The 20,534-nt window shown below is 36.1% G+C and overlaps 1 protein-coding gene across 8 annotated transcripts in view; it reads left to right on the top strand.

Moving 5' to 3' along the window:
* NEK11 (NIMA related kinase 11) overlaps positions 1 to 20,534 on the top strand; it is a 237,990-nt gene that overhangs the window by 79,292 nt on the left and 138,164 nt on the right. For 4 of the 8 annotated variants that reach the window (XM_032408710.1, XM_032408708.1, XM_032408713.1 and 1 more), the window contains exons 6-8: positions 900 to 1,026; positions 17,501 to 17,822; positions 20,261 to 20,346. In XM_032408710.1, the coding sequence (XP_032264601.1) occupies positions 900 to 1,026; positions 17,501 to 17,822; positions 20,261 to 20,346 (535 nt within the window). The remainder of the gene's footprint in view (positions 1 to 899; positions 1,027 to 17,500; positions 17,823 to 20,260; positions 20,347 to 20,534) is intronic. The other 4 variants (XM_032408712.1, XM_032408709.1, XM_032408711.1 and 1 more) reach the window with 2 other exon arrangements.

Below are 20,534 nucleotides of genomic sequence, written 5' to 3'. Positions count from 1 at the left end.
GAAATATATAGTACCTAGAAGTGTTAGAGTAATCACTGGTTTATTTTAACTTCTCAAACTTTTGTTTTTACTTGGGTGGGGCCAACAAAACCCAATTATTTTGTTTCTGAGTATCTGATATAAATTGAAGTGTGAGACATTTGCTACGTACTTCATAGATTGAACTAATAATTTTTGAGTTCCTACTCTATGCCAGGCACTTTGCAAGTAGTTAGTTGTTTTACTGACTTGGTTAATTAGTACAGGTTTCCTGTTTATTTTATCACAAGCAATTAGCAGTTATCACAGATAATTAAAATATTGGTATCATGGATTTGTTAATTTTTAGTTCTTCTTCAGAACTGTACCTCCACTCATAACAGTTACTGGATTGTTCGTTCTTCTGTAAGATGTTTATTAGAGAGGGAAAGTCTAAAAGCATGCGACTAGTTAGATGAGTAAAGAGAAGTTAATGGATTCAAATTTTTATAGTCATGTTCTTGAAGAGTCTCAGGTCTATTATTTGAAATCTTTTCTTTATTGTAAATGAAGAACGAACTCTCCCCCCTTGGATGAAATCGCAAATCATTATATTCAGCCCTCCAGAATCATTTTGCTTGTTGTTAGGCAGACCTGAAATAGCTTTTTGTTTCAAGTTGCTGGTTCTCCGTAATTCCAGAAATAAAAAGCTTTAGCTTACATAATTCACTTTCCTGGCTCAGTATTCCTTCTCCTATAAGGCCTATGTTTTTAAAGCTATTCACCAGCATTATGTAATTTAAAAGATACCATTTTTCTTTTCTTTCCCTTTAAATGGTATGAGTCATTGCATATTAAAATTGTCAAATTAGACAGTTGTTAATTTCCAAGCTGATTTTCATTGCTTTAAAGTATTCATAAAAATTAATTATTATTCCAAGGGGATTTTGGAGTTTCTCGACTCCTAATGGGATCCTGTGATCTAGCCACCACTTTAACTGGAACTCCCCATTACATGAGTCCGGAGGCTTTGAAACACCAAGGCTACAACACAAAGTCAGACATCTGGTGAGTGGGCAGTGGGCTAGTCCAGATGATGTATACATCTGCTGCACTGAGAGAACAATGCGTTTCATTTTAAGGCTCATTTACTTGCTACATCCGCTCACTTTATCCTTTTGAAGTATGAGTCATTCTTTGACCAGAGTAAAGGAGGGTTTTTTGGATTTGGAACTTGATTATTTCCATTATATTGATTGCAAAAATTCTCTTTATTTATAGATAATTGGTTGGTTTGGATTTTTTTCTTCTTGAACCACAAAGAAAAGTTCTTAATGTATCATAAACATTAAATGTTAATAGGTTTCTGCTAGCCTATTAAATAAAGTATTTGTGGGGCGCCTGGGTGGCTCAGTCGTTAAGCGTCTGCCTTTGGCACAGGTCATGATCCCAGGGTCCTGGAATCAAGCCCCACGTCGGGCTCTCTGCTCAGCGGGAAGCCTGCTTCTCCCTTTCCCACTATCCCTGCTTGTGTTCCCTCTCTCGCTGTGTCTCTCTCTGTCAAATAAATAAATAAAATCTTTAATAAATAAATAAATAAATAAATAAATAAATAAATAATTTTTAATCCTAAACACTGTGCTTTATTTTATTTAAGATCAACTTCCACCTCTGTGGGGAATGTATGGCTTTATTTTTTTCTTCTTGACACTTACAAGAATTTTTACTGAAGATATTAGCTTTTAAGAATAAACTTAAATAAAAAAATTTCTGGGTTTTCAATGATAGGTGCATCTGAGATTTCTCCATTTATCTGAGCTCTTGTACCAAAGGAATTTCTCATTCCTTGTCATGGAACCAGTTTAAATCTCAGTGCAGAAGCCATGTGGAAAATTGTATTCTATTGTTAGCAATCGATCCTATTTAGGGAAAATCTCTTTTCCTTTAAAGAGGAATCATATAATTTTCAGCTTGTTAAGGGTTGTAAGGACAATCTAGCTGAGAGCCTGTTAATTAAGTAAATAATTATTGTATGCAAATCAACTTAAGTAGTTCTGAGCTTTCAAAGATGAGCAATGTGAAAGATTATGTCTACTTCATTCTTCTAAAGAGGGTAAAGTAGAAAGTTACGTTTCCCGTGGTTAGGGAAAAGTAAGCACAACAGGGGATATCCCTTTGGATTTTCATAAGGGTCATTATCCATGTTCTTGTTCTGGTGCCTCCCAAGTGGGAGAGAACACTGTCAACATTAGGTCTGGCTATGGCAGATAACCATCCATTCTGTCCCTTCAATTCACTCTTGGGATTATTCATTTCTAGGTCTTCAGTGTTTTGTTTTGTTTTTTTTTCATTGTTTCTACCCTGATAGTCTTTTCCAATTTACCTATCGTATTTTCTCTAATCATAACCTTCCCCTAATACCCTCCCCCAAAACCAAAACCAAAATAATAGACAAAAACCACAAAGGTATGTTCAGGGGAATGAGTTTCTTTAAATTTTGCTTTATTGAGCATCTACTATTTGCCAGTGACTATGTAATAGCCCTTAGGGTATAAAATTTAAAAAATAATAGGATTCCTGCCCCTGAGGAAGAGTCTTCTTGCTCTTTTTAGAGTGCTTTCTTCAGTTTGAGATCAGTCTTGGGCTTTGGATTGGATTTGAGTTCCTATTTACATCTCTTTTAATACTTAATTTTTTTATTATTATGGGCATTTAAAAAAGATTCAGGCATACCTGGGTGGCTCAGTCGGTTAAGTGTCTGCCTTCAGCTCAGGTCATGATCCCGGGGTCCTGGGATCCAGCCCCTTGTGGGGCTCCCTGTTCAGTGGGGAGTCTGCTTCTCCCTCTCCCTCTGCCCCTTCCCCCACCCCCATGCTCTCTCTCAAGTAAATAAAAATCTTCAAAAAAATAAAAATAGATTCAAATATGTAATTTCTTCATGATTAAAATTACATGCTATGCCAGAAAGATGTTTACATCATGTCATTTGAATTAAGACTAAATTAATTTATAGAGACCATCGTTAAGCCTTTGGCATTACATGTAGCAAGAAAGCTGGCTCTTTGGGACAGTTATCTACATCTGCTTGCCAAATCAGATGTGTCGCTCCAGAAACTTGGGCAACAGTACCCACAGACAGAGAAGTAAAGTAAAGTCTTTTTGTCTCAGTTGTGTCTATCGTAGTTATTTTTTTAAAAAACTACTCCTAGTATTTCATAAAGATTTATAGGAATATTCCTAATATGGGAATTATAGGACTATCATAAAGAATATAGAAATTATCAGGAATATCAGAATTATAGGGATATAGAATAATAGTAATAGTATTGCTATAATGTTTTAGGTTTATAAAAATAATACCTGACTCAGACAAAACTTAAAAAATCTAAAACCTCCCAAATATAAAAATACAGGAGAATTTTAATATATTTTGTGTAAGCATTAGATCAGCTCTCCTTGCAGAGATTATTAACTATTCAGCAAGTACAAGCTAAGGATTTATCATCATCCTGACCCCAAATAACCATCTTATTATGAATTTAGTAATTACCTTGGTTGTATCTGAATCAAAATGAGCTTATCTGGTAATGAAATTTTTATTGCTGAACCTAAAGTGGAAAGAATAACAGAGAACTATTAATTATAGTGGCAGATACATAAGTGTGATGAGTAATCTTTGGGAGACACTCTTAGAAAAATTAGATTGAATGGGGTTGAGAATTTTTTTCTGAATCTCAGTATGTAGCATCTGTTTACTGTGGCATATTTTCTTACAATTGGAAACACTTGTGAATAATTGACAGGTGTTTTGTTTTAGCACTAATAGCTGTACATATTATATTTATAATGCTTAATGAAGAATTGGTATAATACTAATTATATTTCATCTGTTAATGTTTGCCCATTGTAACCTTTCCTCTCTCTGCAATCTGTTAAACCTTTTGGGATTCATTTATTTATAGCAGTCAAATACAGATAAGTCTCTCTTAAAAGTAGTTTAGGTTCCAGAAGTTTATAAACACTCAGAAAGTTAGGATAATTAGGTTCATTGAGGACAATACTTTGAATACTGCCAATTTATATAAGCAATTGCTGAACACTTTTTCCCACACAGGAAAAATATAATATATGAGTTGGTTTCGTAGGCCATCTCTTTAAATTGATTTAAATTATGAATGGTTAGAATTTATTATTTTGGTAGGAGAAACAAAGGACAATACTATTGGAATAATGGTGCTATAATTAAACAGAAAATAAACAGAATATTTCATTGTTGGTGTTATCTGTCTTGTTGTGAGAAGTCAACCAGATGGTTCTTGATTTTGTGGCCCTATATTCTTTAGGTGATTTAAGTGGAGGGAATGGTGGTGGGAATAGTAGGGGTGTCAGAGTAAACTGTGAAGGTCTCAGGATTTTGTAAAAACCTGAGATCTGGTCCAAGGGTTAGCTACATAAGGGACACTGTAAGAGTCTAGTTCACACTCAACCCTGGAGTCAGACTTTAGTGATGTTGGGCAAAAACGTCAGACAAGGCTTAGCTATAGGTAGACGAAAACAGAGAGGAACCAGTACCTGCCTGACCTACAAGAACTAAGAAAGTATCCTCACAGGAGAGCGTTCCCAAATTGGACAGGGAAAGGGAGCAGGGTGGGATTTAGGAAAGGGAGAAATACAGGCCAACTTGGCAGCAGTTTTTGTAGCTAATGTAGGGCCTGTAAGTAGCTGGTAGCCAACAGCCCCATCTTGGTGAAGGACGCTCTGGAGCAAGAGAGCCCATTTCTCTCCCCTCCCATGGTCTGAGAAATTCTTTTCTTTTTTTTTTTAATTTTATTATGTTATGTTAGTCACCATACAATACATCATTGGTTTTTGATGTGGTGATCCACGATCCATTGTTTTCGTATAACACCCAGTGCTCCATGCATTACGTGCCCTCCTTAATACCCATCACCAGGGCTAACCAATCCCCCCTCCCCCCTCCCCTCCAAAACCCTGTTTGTTTCTCAGAGTCCATAGTCTCTCATCGTTCATCTCTCCCTCCAATTCCCCCCGCCGCATTTTTCCCTTCCTTCTCCTAATGTCCTCCATGCTATTCCTTATGTTCCACAAGTCTGAGAAATTCTTATGTGGATTTAGAACTAAGCTGTTGGGCAGGGCATGCCTCCCTAGGGAGTGAGAACTGGTGTCATTGTCATTATTTTCACTCAACAGAAGCTGAAGTAGGAAAACATTTCAGTCAAGTGCAGTAGATTTGGGTAATAATATTTTTTCTCAATGACTAGCATAAAATGACTGATACAAAATCTGAAGATAATATCTAGCCTGGTCACTTTTACAAAGGTCACAATACAACTGCAGCAACAGAACCAGAATTGCTACTGTCTATGAAATGTTTACTCTGTGATTGACAGTTAATGTGCTAAGTGCTTTATATACCTATATAAATGTATTTGTTACTACAAAAAAAAGCATACTATATATATTTTACAACCTGCCTTTTTTTTACTTGCAAAAGGAAATATTGTACTGCCTTAACAAAATATATCTAACTATCATTTAAATGTTTGCATAGTATTTTATACTTGGACACAATAATTTTTCAACCAATGCTTATTAAATATTGTTTAATGTTTTCTTTGAAGATTTTCTCTTTGTTTTTGTCTTTAAGCATTTTTAGGGCACAGTGTATCTGGGTGTGGATTTACATTTATCCTACTTGGAGTTAGTTCAGCTTCTTGGACATGTAGATTAATGTAGTTCATCAAACTTGAAAAATTTTCAACCATTATTTCTTTGAGTATTTTTTTCTCTTTTCTCTCTCTCCTTGCCTTCTGGTACTCCCGTTATGTGCATGTTGTTGTGCTTCATGGTCTCCCACACTTCTGTAAGGCATTGTTAATTTTTCTTCATTTTTCTCTCTGTTCTTTAGATTGCATAATGTCTGTCAATCTATCTTCAAGTTCATTGATCCTTCTGCTAGTTAAAGTCTACTGTTGAGCCCCTTTGGTGAATTTTTTATTTCAGCTATTATACTTTTCAACTCCAGAATTTCTATCTGGTGCTTTTTTATAATTTCTATCTCTTTATTGATATTCTTCATTTGGTGTGACATATCATACTTTATTTATTTAAACATGGTTTCCTTTAGTTCTTTGAACATATTTATAATGCTGCTTAGAAGTCTTCATCTGTTAAATCTGACATCTGAGACTTCTCAGGTAGTTTCTGTTTCCTGCTTTTCCCCCCTGTGTATAGATATTTTCCTGTTTCTTTGCATATCTCATAATTGGTAAAAACTGGACATTTTAGATAGTATATTGTATCAACTCTGAACACTTATTTTCCTCGCTCCCCCCACCTCTCTGGGGCTTGGTATAATTTGCTTCTTTATTCATTTAGTGACATGCCTGGTTATTCTAGTGAAACCTATTTCCTTTCCAGTGTGAAACCTCTAGTGTTAATCCTCAGAGTATAGCCTTGGGCACATGCACAGTTAGCCTTGGGACAGTAGTTTTAGCAAGGCTTTCTGTCTCTTTCTCTGTTCTCTCTGTTGAGCTGTTTCTGCTGGTATTACATCCAGTTGTTAGCCTTCACTAATTGCCAAGTCATTGCTTTATTATTTTCAACAATGCCTTGAGGCATGCATTGCTCTCCAGTCTCTTCCAATTAAATTTGAGCCTCTTTGCAGTTGTAGTTTTTGAGGCCAGTTTTTGAGGTTTGAAATTTGCCTATTCTTAGCTATCTCTTTCCCTGATTTTCTCTGATAAGGTAGCTAGCCTGTGGTTTAGCTTATTGTACTCATGGAGCTACCAATCTCCTCTTAACTGCTTGCTACCAAAATCTTCATTGTTTCTGAGAGCTGGAGTTTAGGCTTGAATTTCCTACACTCTGTTCCAAATAAAATCAGTCTCTTTGGGGAGAACTTCTGAATCCTCTCTTTTTATAGCCTGCCTTAGCCCTGAGCAAAATCTCTTAGCACTTCTCAGGAGCTGAAGGCAGGGACATGGCCCACTTTTCTTAGAGTGACAGTCCTGCTCATGAGCAGGGTACTGGCCAGGGGCAGTAGCCTCTCTTCTTGGCTTGCTTCTCCTGGCATGGAACGTCCACCCTGTGAGCAAGCTGGGGCAAAGGTGATCAGTGATCAGGTCCCCAGTATTCTCTGTCTGCTGTTCCTGGGGTAAAGCCTCCATTCTACCCGTAGGGACTAGGTAGAGGAACAGAGCGCTTAATATCTTGGTTACAATCACCTGAAATTTAATCTCTGTAACACAGAGCTGGGGAGATGAGAAATGCTGGGAGCCTGCCCCTCCTGGAGAGGTATCCAAGCCCAGGACAGGTTTCTGGAGGAAGGGAGAACCCCATCTTATTGGCCACACCTGCTCAGAGTGAAATTTTTGTCACACTGAGCTGGGGGAGTGCCTAAGTGCCACAAACTCTTGTTTTTACTGAGATTTAGTAGATTTTCTTGAATAAATGTTTCTTCATTTACTTTATGCCCTTAAGACAATTTTTAGTGACTTTAAATTGTTGGGGGTGTTTGGTAATTTTCACCAGTTATAGTTGTTTTGCTAGGGAGCAGGTCTGCTGAGCTCCTTATGATGCCATTTTGGAACTGTTCTCTCCAAGGCCTTACTGTTGGAATTAGAGATTTTTATTTATTTATTTCCTCGTTAAACAGCGAAAAGACAACAGACCGGAATAGGGAGAGGTTGGTGGAGACTAAAGAAGGGAGATAGGCAGGCCTTCTATTAATTTCATACATTCCCCTACTTCTGATGCTTTGCCCATCTTAAAAGAACCTATGGAAACTATCAGAGATGATTAAAGCAGTTGGAGCACAGCCATTCAATCAAAGTGTGAAGCAGTGCAGGTTGTTGCCACAACCAGCCTTTATGGAGTGGCTGAGTGAATAACCATTGGCAGTGGAAGGATACTTTGATCATTATTTCTATTGCCAACCCACCGTCTCCTTCCAACTTTGAACAATGTCCATGTTCATTTCCCAAACTTTAAAGTTTATATGGAATCTGTGATTCCACATACTCCAAGAGTAGCTAAAGATTCAAGAAAAAAAAAAAAACAAAACACAACCCTTTCCCTTTTATTTTCTCCTCAGCCACACTGATCTCCCTGTTTTCCTCTCATTGGTGTTGCTCCCGTCTTCACTTCTCCCATTGGCCAAATTCTTATGGTGTGGAGGGCATGGGACCACCACAGTGGAGGGAGAGCCAGTGATCTTCTTTCAAACATTGTGCTCAATAGTGGAAGAAAGTAATTAGAAAGACTGCTATGAACAGGACAAAATTTACCCAAACTTTGTTTCTAAAATTTTACGGGTCTTCCCCGAGACATGATAGTATATTGGCCTGATTTGGTGGAAGGAATGCATTCACCTTTGCTTTTAAATACTCTTTTGAAAATTCAGTTCCTCAGACACATTAGCCACATTTCAAGTGCTCTGTAGCCTCATGTGGGTATTGGTTATTGTATACAGAAATATAGGACATTTCTGACATTGTAGAAAATTTTACTGCACAGTCCTGAGCTTTTCTGCTCCAGACCCTTTAGGCCTTATCCTGGGATTTTCTTGCATTCAAGCAGCTTTTGGATTGAGCAGATCCTCTAACAGTTTCAGCTGCTGTTCTTGGATGGGCCCACCATGCTTTTCAGTAAGTACTTTTTGACTATTTTGAAGTTATTCTGTTTTGTGGTCCTTCAGTCACTCCGTTGATTCCCTCTGCTTCTTCTCACACAGATGCTGATACTGTGCAGGCCATATGGCAACTGTGGTTTGTCTTCTTGTCTTCACTTCCTTGTACTTTGAGGTGTGCAGGGACACCTTGCTACCTAACTTTGTTGAAAATGTTGGCCATGGTTTTTGGTTTTGCTATAGAGCTGCTCTGTTTTACATGGGAATTTAAGGAAGATCCAGGAACTATGCTTCTGATGTAGCTGCCACTTTTCCCCAAAAATTCAGAATAAAAATTTTAACAAAATCCCTGCGTGGTTTGTATGCATATTAGAGCTTAGGGAGGACCGTTAGAGGTTCTGGGACATGATAGGCCCTTATAAAATGGTTGCTATATAATATTGCTTCTGAAGTGTTAGTTCAAGCCGTCCAGTGTCTTTCACTATATTTAGATAAAGTTTATATTGATATTCAACTCCACCTCAGTACAGACTTATTTTTAGGTTACCACACACTAAAGCAAAACCCGCTATTCTTTTATTAAATTTCTATTACTATTTATTCAATTGCTTAAGTTATGTGTACTCTTTTCTAGATGGATATCAGGATGATCCTCAATTAGGTAAAATAAAAATATTATCTAGAAGATCAGTAAAGCTGCCCCAACCCACTGGAGTTGTGCATTGCTGTGCATTAGGCTTCTCTTGGCAGAGTCTGGGCAGATTTCAAAGGGTAAATTTAGTTACCTTGAGACAAGACAAAGTCTGAGTTACATTTTCAATTCATTATCAACCTGTGCTTTATAAATCCTTTGGGTAGTTCTGGTCAGCTTGGACAGATGGCAAGTTTATGGAGTTCAGGTGTAATTTGCTTCACACAAACCTGATCCCAGCCTTCCCTTTCACTGCTAAATTCCCTCCCTTAGGGATTTATTTGCTTACTTCTTCACAGTTGGCTGTATTTTGGAAAAAAGAAAGGAATGCAAATCATAGACTTCTAAGTAAAATGCACCTCTCCCTTGGTTTTTTGTTTGTTTGTTTGTTTGTTTTGCCAACTTGTCCCCTTCTTTCCCCCCAACCACCTCCCCACTTTCACATCACCAGATTTAAAATCTGGGAGTCAAGTAAGAGAAAAATCTTCAAAAAGGATGGAATTGATGAGTTCAAGGTTATGTAATTACTCCCATATAGAAATGTTTGGTTGGAAATTGGAAAAAATTAAAACCATAGGTACACAGATATATAGTTACTAGAATAAAACTGTATATAATAGATAGTTTTTAACTTGTAACAGGATAATAAAAAATCTTTTACCCAAAGTGCTAGGTGATGTCTCTAATCAGATTACACCCATTCCAGGCAGGTGCACAGGGACCAGAGCAGGTCCCTTTCTACAAATCACTGGCTGATAAATGAAGTCTTTTCCATGTGCTCAAGTGCAAGTAAATCTTACTAGACCAAAACGAGACAGGTAAATGGAAAGCAGTATGCCTTCAGTGTAGCTGAGAGGATTTCCAAAAAAGAGAATAGTCTTGTATCAAAATTGATTGATTACTGAGTTAGACTCTACATCTAATTGTTCTATAGTCCTTTAGCCAGATAATTTCACATCTTTTTATAACCTTAATACATCCATCACATGTGGCTTCGGTAGAATTATGTCTCCATAAAAGCAGGATTTGACTTCATGATCAACTCATTGTACTTAATAGACAACTAACCCCCTTTCCATGCCAAGCAACAGGAAAACGGCCAAACTCGCCAGCCTTCCTTTCCTTGCCACAGAGGGTCTCACTGTTTGTGTGCCCTACATTTGCCATGGTCTGATGCTCTGCATGGCTTGTCTCGGGCCCCAGGGTTCCTTGAAGGTGGCTTATGGTTCTGGGTAGGACCCAAAGTAAGCCTGGGAAGTCAGCCCCTGCCTGAAGGTCTTCTATCAGGGTTAGCCATGATTTCCAATTCAAAAGAGTCCTTAATGATCAGAAATGCTCTGATTGATACAGCATTGAGAGACAGGATGGCATAGAGTGTATGTCTCTAGAACTAGACAACCTGTGTTGCAATCCCAGATCCCCCAACTACTCAATATGGAACCTTTAACAATTGACCTAATCTTAATGGTTTACTCATCTGAAGAATGGTCTGCTTCATTAAGATTGTTATGAGAATAGAATGATTAAATGAGTTAATATATGTAAGGAATATAGAAAAGGGCCTAGCTTATAGTAAACATCATTAAAATTTCAGCTAGTATTTTCCTTATTATCATTATTATTGTTATCATTTTATTACTGGTGGAGATAATATAATAGTCTGCTCCCAAGACAGCTCAAAATGTCCTGTGTCGGGAATTGTTGCTCTCATCCAACCCTTCCAACCTGTCAGAGCCAGGAGAGATTGTCTGGCTTTGTTCTGCTTTTAACCCAATCCCTGAAGAAGACTCTGAGCCCACAGGAGCTGAATTAAATCCTCAGAAGAGAGTGTGTGGGTACAGAGGGATTGATAAGCCTTCTACTCCTTGGACCTGTGAGTTTCATTCCTTTTTTCAGTGTTCAAATTATAGCATGTACATTGGGTTACATAGCAGGGTGTCTTCAATGTAAATTTTTTAGAAAAGTCTTGAATGAGAACAATACCAATACCAAACAAGCTGATTTAACATGGCACCTTTCTGGGCAAATTACTTCCTTTCTCTGAGCTTTGGTTTTCTCATTGATACCATGAGAGTTTAGAATTAGCAAATCTTGGTAGATCCTGTAGCTCTACTATTTTAAACATTCTCAAGTTCAAATTAGACCCTTCTTTGGGGGAAAATAAGTAAGTATATTGGGGAAATTTATAGCACACAAATATTTTACATGTATCCACACAAATAAAAGTATTTGGTTCAGTCTGATTATATTTTACTATTAATGTATAGCCTTCCCATCTCTTTTTGTTAAGGAAACTTTTTTCATAGTATAACAAGTACTGACTTGACAGTGCCTTTTTCATTTTCACCGTTCTTATGAGTGTATAATGGTACTGCACTGTGGTTTTAATTTGCATGTCTCTGATGACTGATGCTGTCAAACATCTCATATTTGGGGCCATTTATTGTCTCTTCAAGTCTTTTGCCCATTTTTCTATGGGATTCTCTCCTTTTTCTTATTGATTGTTAGGAGTTTTAATTAATTAATTTTTTACATATTCTGGATACCAGTCTTTGATGGATATTTGAATTGCAAATGTCTTCTCCCACTCTGTATCTTCCTTTTCACCCTCTTAGTGGTGTGTTTTTGTGAATAAAAGTTCATAATTTTAATGGAATTCATTTTATCAGTCCATAACTTTATTGTTAGTGCTCTTTACATTTTGTTTAGGACATCTTTGCCTACCCCAAGATCAGGAAGATATTCTCCTGTTTTCTTTTAAAAGCTTTATGTTATTTTTCATAGTTGAAAAAATGGGTGATTTTTGTGCATGTATATGGTGTGAGATAGGAGTCCACATACATTATTTTCCATATGGGTATTCAATTGGCCCAGCACAATTTGTTAAAAAGATCATTTTTTTTCTTCTACCATAGTACAGTTTGTCTTTGCATTAATCAAATGATTGAATATGTGTGGATCTGCTTTTGAGCTCTGTGTTTTGTTCCATTGGTCTATTTTTTCTTCTTTGCTGATACCACATTTTCATGAGTAATTCAACTTTATAATGAATCTTGCTATTTGGTAATACAAGATCTCCAAATTTGTTCCTCTTTAACTACCGTGGCTGTCTTTGTCCCTTTGCATTTCTACATAACTTTTAGAATTAGCTTGTTAATTCCCATAGAAAGTCTGCTAGGATTTTGATTGATATTGCATTGAGTCTATAGATCATTCTGGGAAAAATTGTCATCTTCATTATGTTGACTCTTTCAATCCATGTATGTGGATGTCTCCCTCTCCACCCCCACCCCCTTTTTTTAGGTGGTCTTTAATTTCTCTTAGTGATGTATTGTGGTTTGCAGTGTAGGGCCTTGCACATCTTTCATTGGATTTACTCCTATGTATTTGACATTGTATGATGTTAGTGTAAGTGACATTTTGCATTTCATTTTTTAAATGTTTGTCACAGGGGGCGCCTGGGTGGCTCAGTCGTTAAGCGTCTGCCTTTGGCTCAGGTCATGATCCCAGGGTCCTGGGATCGAGCCCCACATCGGACTCCCTGCTCAGCAGGGAGCCTGCTTCTCCTTCTCCCTCTGTCTACCACTCTGCCTACTTGTGCTCTCTCTCTGTCAAATAAATAAATAAAATCTTTAAAAAAAAAAAATGTTTGTCACAGGCTTATTGAAATGACCTTTTATGTACATAACCATGTCGAAATGCTTAATGACAGTTTAATATATTTTTTCTAATCTTTATATATATTCTTTATATGTATAAATATATTTATATTTTTTAAATTTTTTCTGCCCTTATTCTGAATAGCACCTTCATTACAGTATTGAATATAAATGGTGATAGTAGACATACTTATCTTATTCTCAATCTCAAAATAAAAGCGTAAACTTTCAATATGTCACCAATAAGAATAATATTTACTATATATTTTATAGCTCTAAAAAATGATTGAAGAAGTTCCCTTCTATTCCCAGTGTACTAAGAGTTTTATTCCTTTTAAAAACACAAAGGGGGGATGCCTGGGTGGCTCAGTCTGTTAAGTGTCTGCCTTCGGCTCAGGTCATGATCCTAGAGTCCTGGAATTGAGTCCCACATCGGCCTCCTTGCTCAAAGAGGAACCTACTTCTCCCTCTCCCTCTGCCCTTCCCCTGCTTGTGCTCTCTCTCTCCCTGACAAATAAATAAATAAATAAATAAATAAATAAATAAATATCTTTAAAAACACAAATGGGTTTTGAATTTTACCCATTGCCTTTTTTTGCATCCAAGTATAATTTTTCTCTTCATCTATAATGAGATATATGCCATTGATTGATTTTAATAAATCCACTTGGTTTTTATATATTATCTTTTTAATATAGCATCATATTCTATTTATAATATGCATACATGTGTGTATTTGGAATTTTTGAATCTATGTTCATAAAAAAATTGCCTATAATTTTCTTTTTCTGTATTATTCTTGTTATACTTTATATCACAGTTGTGCTGACTTGTTAAAATGAAGAGATTAAATAAGATTAGTGTTCTTTATTCCTAAAACGTTTGAAAGAATTTTCCAGTAAAACTATCTGACCCTGGAGGGTTTTTTTGTGGGGAGCTTTAAAAAAGTTTTTTTTTAAATTATTGTTTTAAATATTGCTTTAATTATTTAATGTTTTTATTTTATTATTTTAAAAGTTTTTTTAAATTAATTATTATTTTTATTCTTATTTATAATAGATGAAGGACTATTCCGATTTTGTATTTTTTCTTGGTATCAGTTTGGTAAGTTATATTTTTTTAAAGACTGTTCATTTCATCCCATTTTTCAAATTTACTGGGGAAAAACATGTCATCTTAGTACTTTCTAACAGCTGTGGAGTCCATAGTGTTGTATACTTTTCCATTTTTGTTATTGTTTGTGTGGGTTTTTCTTCTGGTATTCTTGATCAGTCTCGCTAGAGTTCTATTAAATCTATTAACATTTTATTTTTATTGTGTGTCTTTGTTTATTTCATTAATTTCTACTTTTCAAAAATTTCTTTCCCTAAACTTTATTTGGCTTGATTTGCTTTTCTTTCTCTATCTTCCCAAGCTGACTTAGATCATAGATGTTAAGCTTTTTTCTTTATTAATATATACATCTAATACTTCAATTTTGCTATAATCATTTATTTTTAGCTACATTCAAAGTATTGATATTTTGTACTTTTATTAATATTCAGTTTTAAATTTTTCTAATTTTTGTTGGACTTTATTTCACCTATGAATTATTTAGATGTATATTCTTGAATTTTCAAGTAGGTGGTGATTTTGTAGGTTTTTTTCCCCTGTTATTAATTAATAAGTCTAGCTTAATTTCACTGTGGTCAGAAAATATGCTCTGAAGTTTTCAATCCTTGAAGTCTGTTGAGGCTTCCTTGATCCTAAGTATAGTCAATTTGGAAAATGGTCCGTGTGCCCTTGAAAAGAATCTGAATTCCATCATTGTTGGATGCATTTGTGTTAGTATGTCAGTTATGTCAATTTTGGTAATTGTGTTTAGATTTTCTCTATCCTTGTTGAAGTTTTGGTCTGCTTGTTCTATCAGCTATTTAAAGAGGTATGTTAAAGTTTTTCATTATGACTATGAATTTGTCTATTTTTCCTTTAATTCTGTCAATTTTTGCTTTATACACACACACACACACACAAACACACCCACAGTTATTGGATTTTAGAATTGTTATATATTCCTCATGGTTTAATTTCTTTATCAGCCTACCACCTTACTCTTAGTAGTGGTTCTTGCCTTTAAGTCTATTTTGTCTGATGCTAGTATAGCTACACCAGCAATATTTTGGTAAATATTTGCATGGTATACCTCTTTCTTTAAACTGCTCTGTGTTCTTATATTTAAGGTTTGTTTTATGAGCAGGATATAATTTTTGACCCAATCTGATAGTATTTTAATGGAAATATTGTCCATTTACATTTAATATAATTGCTCTATATTTGTACTTTTATTTGTCATCTTATGATTTGTCTTCTATATATACCATTTGTTGTTTCTTTTTCTCTCCTTTCTTGCTTTTATTTTAAATTTTTATTTGATTCTTTTCCCTCTAGTAACTTACTAGTTATGAACTTGTCAATATACATTATTTTACTATTCTTTTGGTGAAAACTGTAGCAATTATAACATACATCATTGCCTTAGTATAATGAAACTTAGTTTGTTTTTTTTTAAAGATTTTATTTATTTGACAGAGAGAGACACAGTGAGAGAGGGAACACAAGCAGGGACAGTGGGAGAGGGAGAAGCAGGCTTCCTGCGGAGTGGGGAGCCTGATGCGGGGCTCCATCCCAGGACCCTGGGACCATGACCTAAGCTGTAGGCAGACGCTTAATGACTGAGCCACCCAGGCACCCCTGAAACTTCGTTTAAGGGAAGTTATTACTTTTACCACTTTCCCAGTAATGCTAGGACCTTAAATACTTTAACTCCATTTACCCTCTTATGTCTTTCACATTATTTTTGCCATAAAATTATATTCTACATAATTTTAAATTCCACAATATATTGTTAGTATCATTTTATAGAGTTAATATTGGCTTATACATAGTTACAGAATTACTCTTTATAGTGTTCTTTATTCCTCCCTGCATTCCTTGTTTCTGCCTTCATTTTTCTTCAAGTAGAAGAATTCTGTCTTAGGGTTGTTTTTAGTGCTATCCTGCTGGCAATGAATTCTCCCAATTTTTGCTTGTCTAAAAATGTCTTTATTTCACATTTATTGAAGGAAACTTTTTCTGGTATAGAAATCTAAAGAAGTGCTACATCATATTAATAGTCTTACAGATGGGTACAAAATTTATTGAGCTTCAAATAATTTTCATAATTTATAATATTTACATTGATCTTGGTGTTTTAGTCACTCATGGGATTTCTCCTAACATCCCTTTCTTTCTAGCATTCTGTAATGAAAATAGTCCAGAATTTGGAAGGAAAAATACCTTGTGAACTTGATCAAGCCATTTAACTTCTTTGAGCCAGTTTCCTCATGTATAAAATGGGAAAAATATAGTAGCTGTATGTCACTGGAAATTATGATGTTCTGTTGATGTTATGTATGGAAGTGCTTTGCAATATGTGAAGTACCAATTAGTTGGAATTTTTTAGTGTCATTGTTATTTACTGAAACAAAAACATCTCCTTGTATTCAGTGTATATCCAGAATTCTCTTACCAGTGCACATTTTTATGATACCCACAAAATGGTTAAAATGATAGTATTCATGTATATATTTATTTATACATGCACTGCCTTTTATAAGAAAGTAGGATGGTGTTAAAAGTTACATAAAACAGAACTTACACAAGATTGGTTGTAAGTTTATTTTTGATTTTTCAAGCAACTAACATGAAAAGGGAGACCTGGCTGGTTACACAATTCAAAATCCTCATAATATTAAAAATAATCCATTAATTTAGGGGAAGTACAGTTCTTTCTTAGTATACTAAGTTCAGGCAGGAATTTCCCCCTTACTTTTCTTAATGATGCTGAGTTATTTAAAAGATTATTCTGCTGGTTTAGAGGTTACTGATTTGCATGGTTAATCCAAATCAGTGTTGGACTGATCTAGAATTTTAATATTCTGTTTCATATGCTCAAAGGGAGAATTATACATTTTAATGTGAGCTACAAGTAGCTGCTTTTCCACCCTACTTGCAAATAGATTCTATTCAGAAAACTAATACAGAGTGCCAGTTTCCTTTTCAAAATGCTTGGATACACATTTGAGGGAAGGTTAGGCTGATAAATTGAAATTTTAGTTTGCATATATAGTATTAACAAAACTGCCTTAGAAAGATATTTAGCTGTATTTTATTTTTCCTTCATAGAGGTTCCTTACTACATTGATCAAATGTTTATTTGCCCTCCTGTGTGCAGACATATTCCTGTTGTTTTGTTTCTCCTCTGACAAAAAGTGGTCATTCAATGATTTAATTTTTTGTAGGGTTTTTTTTTTTTTCATTTTTCCCTCTTTATTTATTAAACATATTTTTAAATGGAAACGAAAGTACAGAACTGAAGCTTTTAAACAAACAATCAAAGGGTATGTTAGTGTCTCACAAGCAATGCCATGACACATCTGAGGTTTTGTATGGTGATCAAATTTAAAATAGGACATTTGTTCCTTATTTAAATTCTTTGATTTTGTCTTTTGATTCTTTGATTAGGTCTCTGGCATGCATTTTATATGAGATGTGCTGCATGAATCATGCATTCACTGGCTCCAATTTCTTGTCCATTGTTTTAAAAATTGTTGAAGGTGACACGCCTTCTCTCCCCAAGAGATATCCAAGAGAACTGAATGCCATCATGGAATGGTATGGAAAGAAATATATTGTCACAGAAGCAATTTTAAATTGTACTTATATCTTAGTTCATTTGAAAAATAATTTTCTTCTTAAACATTACAGCATGTTGAACAAGAGTCCTTCACTGAGACCTTCTGCAATGGAAATTTTAAAAATCCCTTACATTGATGAACAACTACAGGTATTTCAAATGAAAGGGATACTGGGAAACATATATTAGCATTTATATACATTTGAGGACTTGAAGATAGGCTGTGGGAATAAGATGCATTAAGAATCAGTCAGAAAAGAGAGAAACAAGATTTTTTTTTTTAAAGCTGAAGGAAATTATTAGTTGAACAATCTCTTTGCAAAAGAAGATGTGTTAACTCCAATTTCCTGAAGCCCCAGATATGAGAAGTTAGGGTTGTAATATTCTACCTAAACTCAACATCCGCCCTTAGAGCTCTTGGCTTACAAATCTTACCTCAATACTTTGTAAATATATCCCTGCTAGGACAAGAATGTACCACTAATAACGCTAAAATCTGGGGGTTTTGCTGAGCCTTTATTATGCCACTCCTTTCTTATATATCTTAATCATACTTTTTATTGATTAGGTGAGTTTGTTTTCCTGTAGATTAGAAATTTTGATGCAGAGAATCTACCTCTGGTGGTAAGAAAAAAGCAAATGGTACCTTCTTAGAGGATTTTTTGTTTTGTTTTGTTTTTTTAACTTAGGCTTTTACAAATACCTCAGGCAAATTTCCTTGAGTTTTATGACTAGTTTTAAGTGGACCCACAAAGCAGTCATTCACCTTCAAAGATGGGCACACTTTTTCATCCATGTCCAGTTCTAAGTTGGCAGGAAACAAGGATGCTGACTTGATGTGTCTCATCAGTTGAGTGCTGAGCACAGTGCTGACGCTGGAGGTGCTGAAAGGAAAGGAACAGCCATGGCTCCCGTCCTTTTGCAACTTGACTGCTAGTAAGAGGACCCAGCACCCAAGAAAGAGTAATTATACATTATCAGGAGCACTAGGAAGAAAGCACACAGGATGCTGTAAAATAGGGGAAGGGAATAATGGCCTTTGTGGTCAAAGAAAGAGTAGGTGACTGTTCTCTACCAGTGAGATGGTGAGAAGCAGCCAGACATGTAAGGAGCCTGAGAGAGGGTTGGAACCACAGGGAATTAGCTGAGACAAAGCCCCAGATCAGGTTATGTTTCCAGATGGAGACGTAGAGGGGAGGGTTCTAGGCAAGAATGTGCGCTCTGGAGGAGCCCCTAAAGAAGTAGGGTAATAAGCAGGACAGGAGGGGAGGAGGCCAGAAGTTCCCTGGTACTTTGAGTTCTCCCTGTGTGTAGCTTTCCCTATGCATAGCCAGCTCCACTAGCCCAAGGGCAGGCCGCTGAAAAAAAAGGCACAGGTGTTAACTGTTGGGATCAAAACCACACTGAGGGGGCTATAAGCAGACCAAAAAAAAAGTTAAAAGGAATCCAAGGAGATCTGCTGGGAAAAGGGTGAGGCAAGTGAGGCATTTGCCCTGGGACAAAATTAGAGAGGACACCAAAAACTCAGTAATCAGGATAAATAACATTTTATTGCAATGTTTAAAAAAATCCAAATTAATGCTAAAAATCCATGGTAACAAAATATCAAAAGTTCACAGACAGCATCCAGCAGGGCTAGATTAGGGTGATGGAAGTGAGGTAAAATGGTGCAGGTTCAGGGTTGGATCCTGTCTTTATTTAAACTTTTATTTCTTTTCTTTTTTCTTTTTTAATTCCAGTATAATTAAAATACAGTTAACAGTTATGTTAGTTTCAGGTGTACACTAAGGTGATTCACCAATTCTATACGTGACTCAGTGTTCATCGTTAAGTGTAGTCTTAATTCCCTTCCCCTATTTCACCCATCCCCTCAACTGCCTGGCAACCACCAATTTGTTCTCTATATTTAAGAGTCTATTTTTTGTTTGTCTCTTTTTTCATTTGTCCATTTGTTTTGTTTCTTAAATTCCACATATGAGTGAGATCACATGGTATTTGTCTTCCTCTGACTGACTTATTTCACCTAGCATTATACCTTCTAGATCCATCCATGTTATTGCAAATGGCAAGATTCAAACATTTCATATTTTCCATGGCTTTTTGGTTTTAATTTTGATTTTTTTATAATATTGCTTTAAAATATGACTTATCTTGGTTACTGAGTCTTTTGGTGCCCCTTCAGTTTTGCACCTGAGGCGAGTGCCTCACTTGTCCCAGTCTAGTCCTGGCCCTGGGAGTGGGGACACTGTCCAATACTGGCAGAGACTGGGAAGAGCTTGTTTGTTCTTGGAGCTGAGGGGAGGCCTGCCTGTGGTGGGTAGCAGGGAGTGAGAGAACAGGCAGTGAGTGCCGGATGAAATTGGAGAAGCGGGCAGGAGCCTGACCCCCCCACGACCTTGCTGCATAAGCTACCGTGCAATTTTTTGTAACCCTTTATCGAAGGAAAAGTGGTTACCAGTGGGTTTTGTTTTCAAGCTCCCAGGCATGGTCAATAACACTGCACATCAGAAAAGGCCCCTGGTAGTCGGCTGCCCTTTCATCCCTGAAAAGGAGTATTTAAAGTGCGTCAGGGTTGTTCTTTTTTTCAGCACCTGATGTGTAGATACTCGGAAATCACTCTGGAAGACAAGAATTTGAATTGTCAGAAGGAGGCTGCTCAGATAATTAATGCCATGTAAGTGGTTGCTTTGTTTTTAAAAAGCCCATTGAGCATAATCTTAAATGCATTTGTCTTTAAAAATCTATTAGTGCTAAGCTGACTGCACAGGGTTTCCTAGAATTCACTTAAGTCTTGCCAAGAAATTAAGGAGCTTCAGCAAAGCCCCTTTGCCCCAGGTGGTAGTAAATTGAAATTATAAAAGT

This window comes from Phoca vitulina, unplaced genomic scaffold (genome assembly GCF_004348235.1).
Source record: "Phoca vitulina isolate PV1807 unplaced genomic scaffold, GSC_HSeal_1.0 scaffold10, whole genome shotgun sequence".
Taxonomy (NCBI): Eukaryota; Metazoa; Chordata; class Mammalia; order Carnivora; family Phocidae; genus Phoca; species Phoca vitulina.
This window is presented reverse-complemented; position numbering and strand designations above follow the sequence as displayed.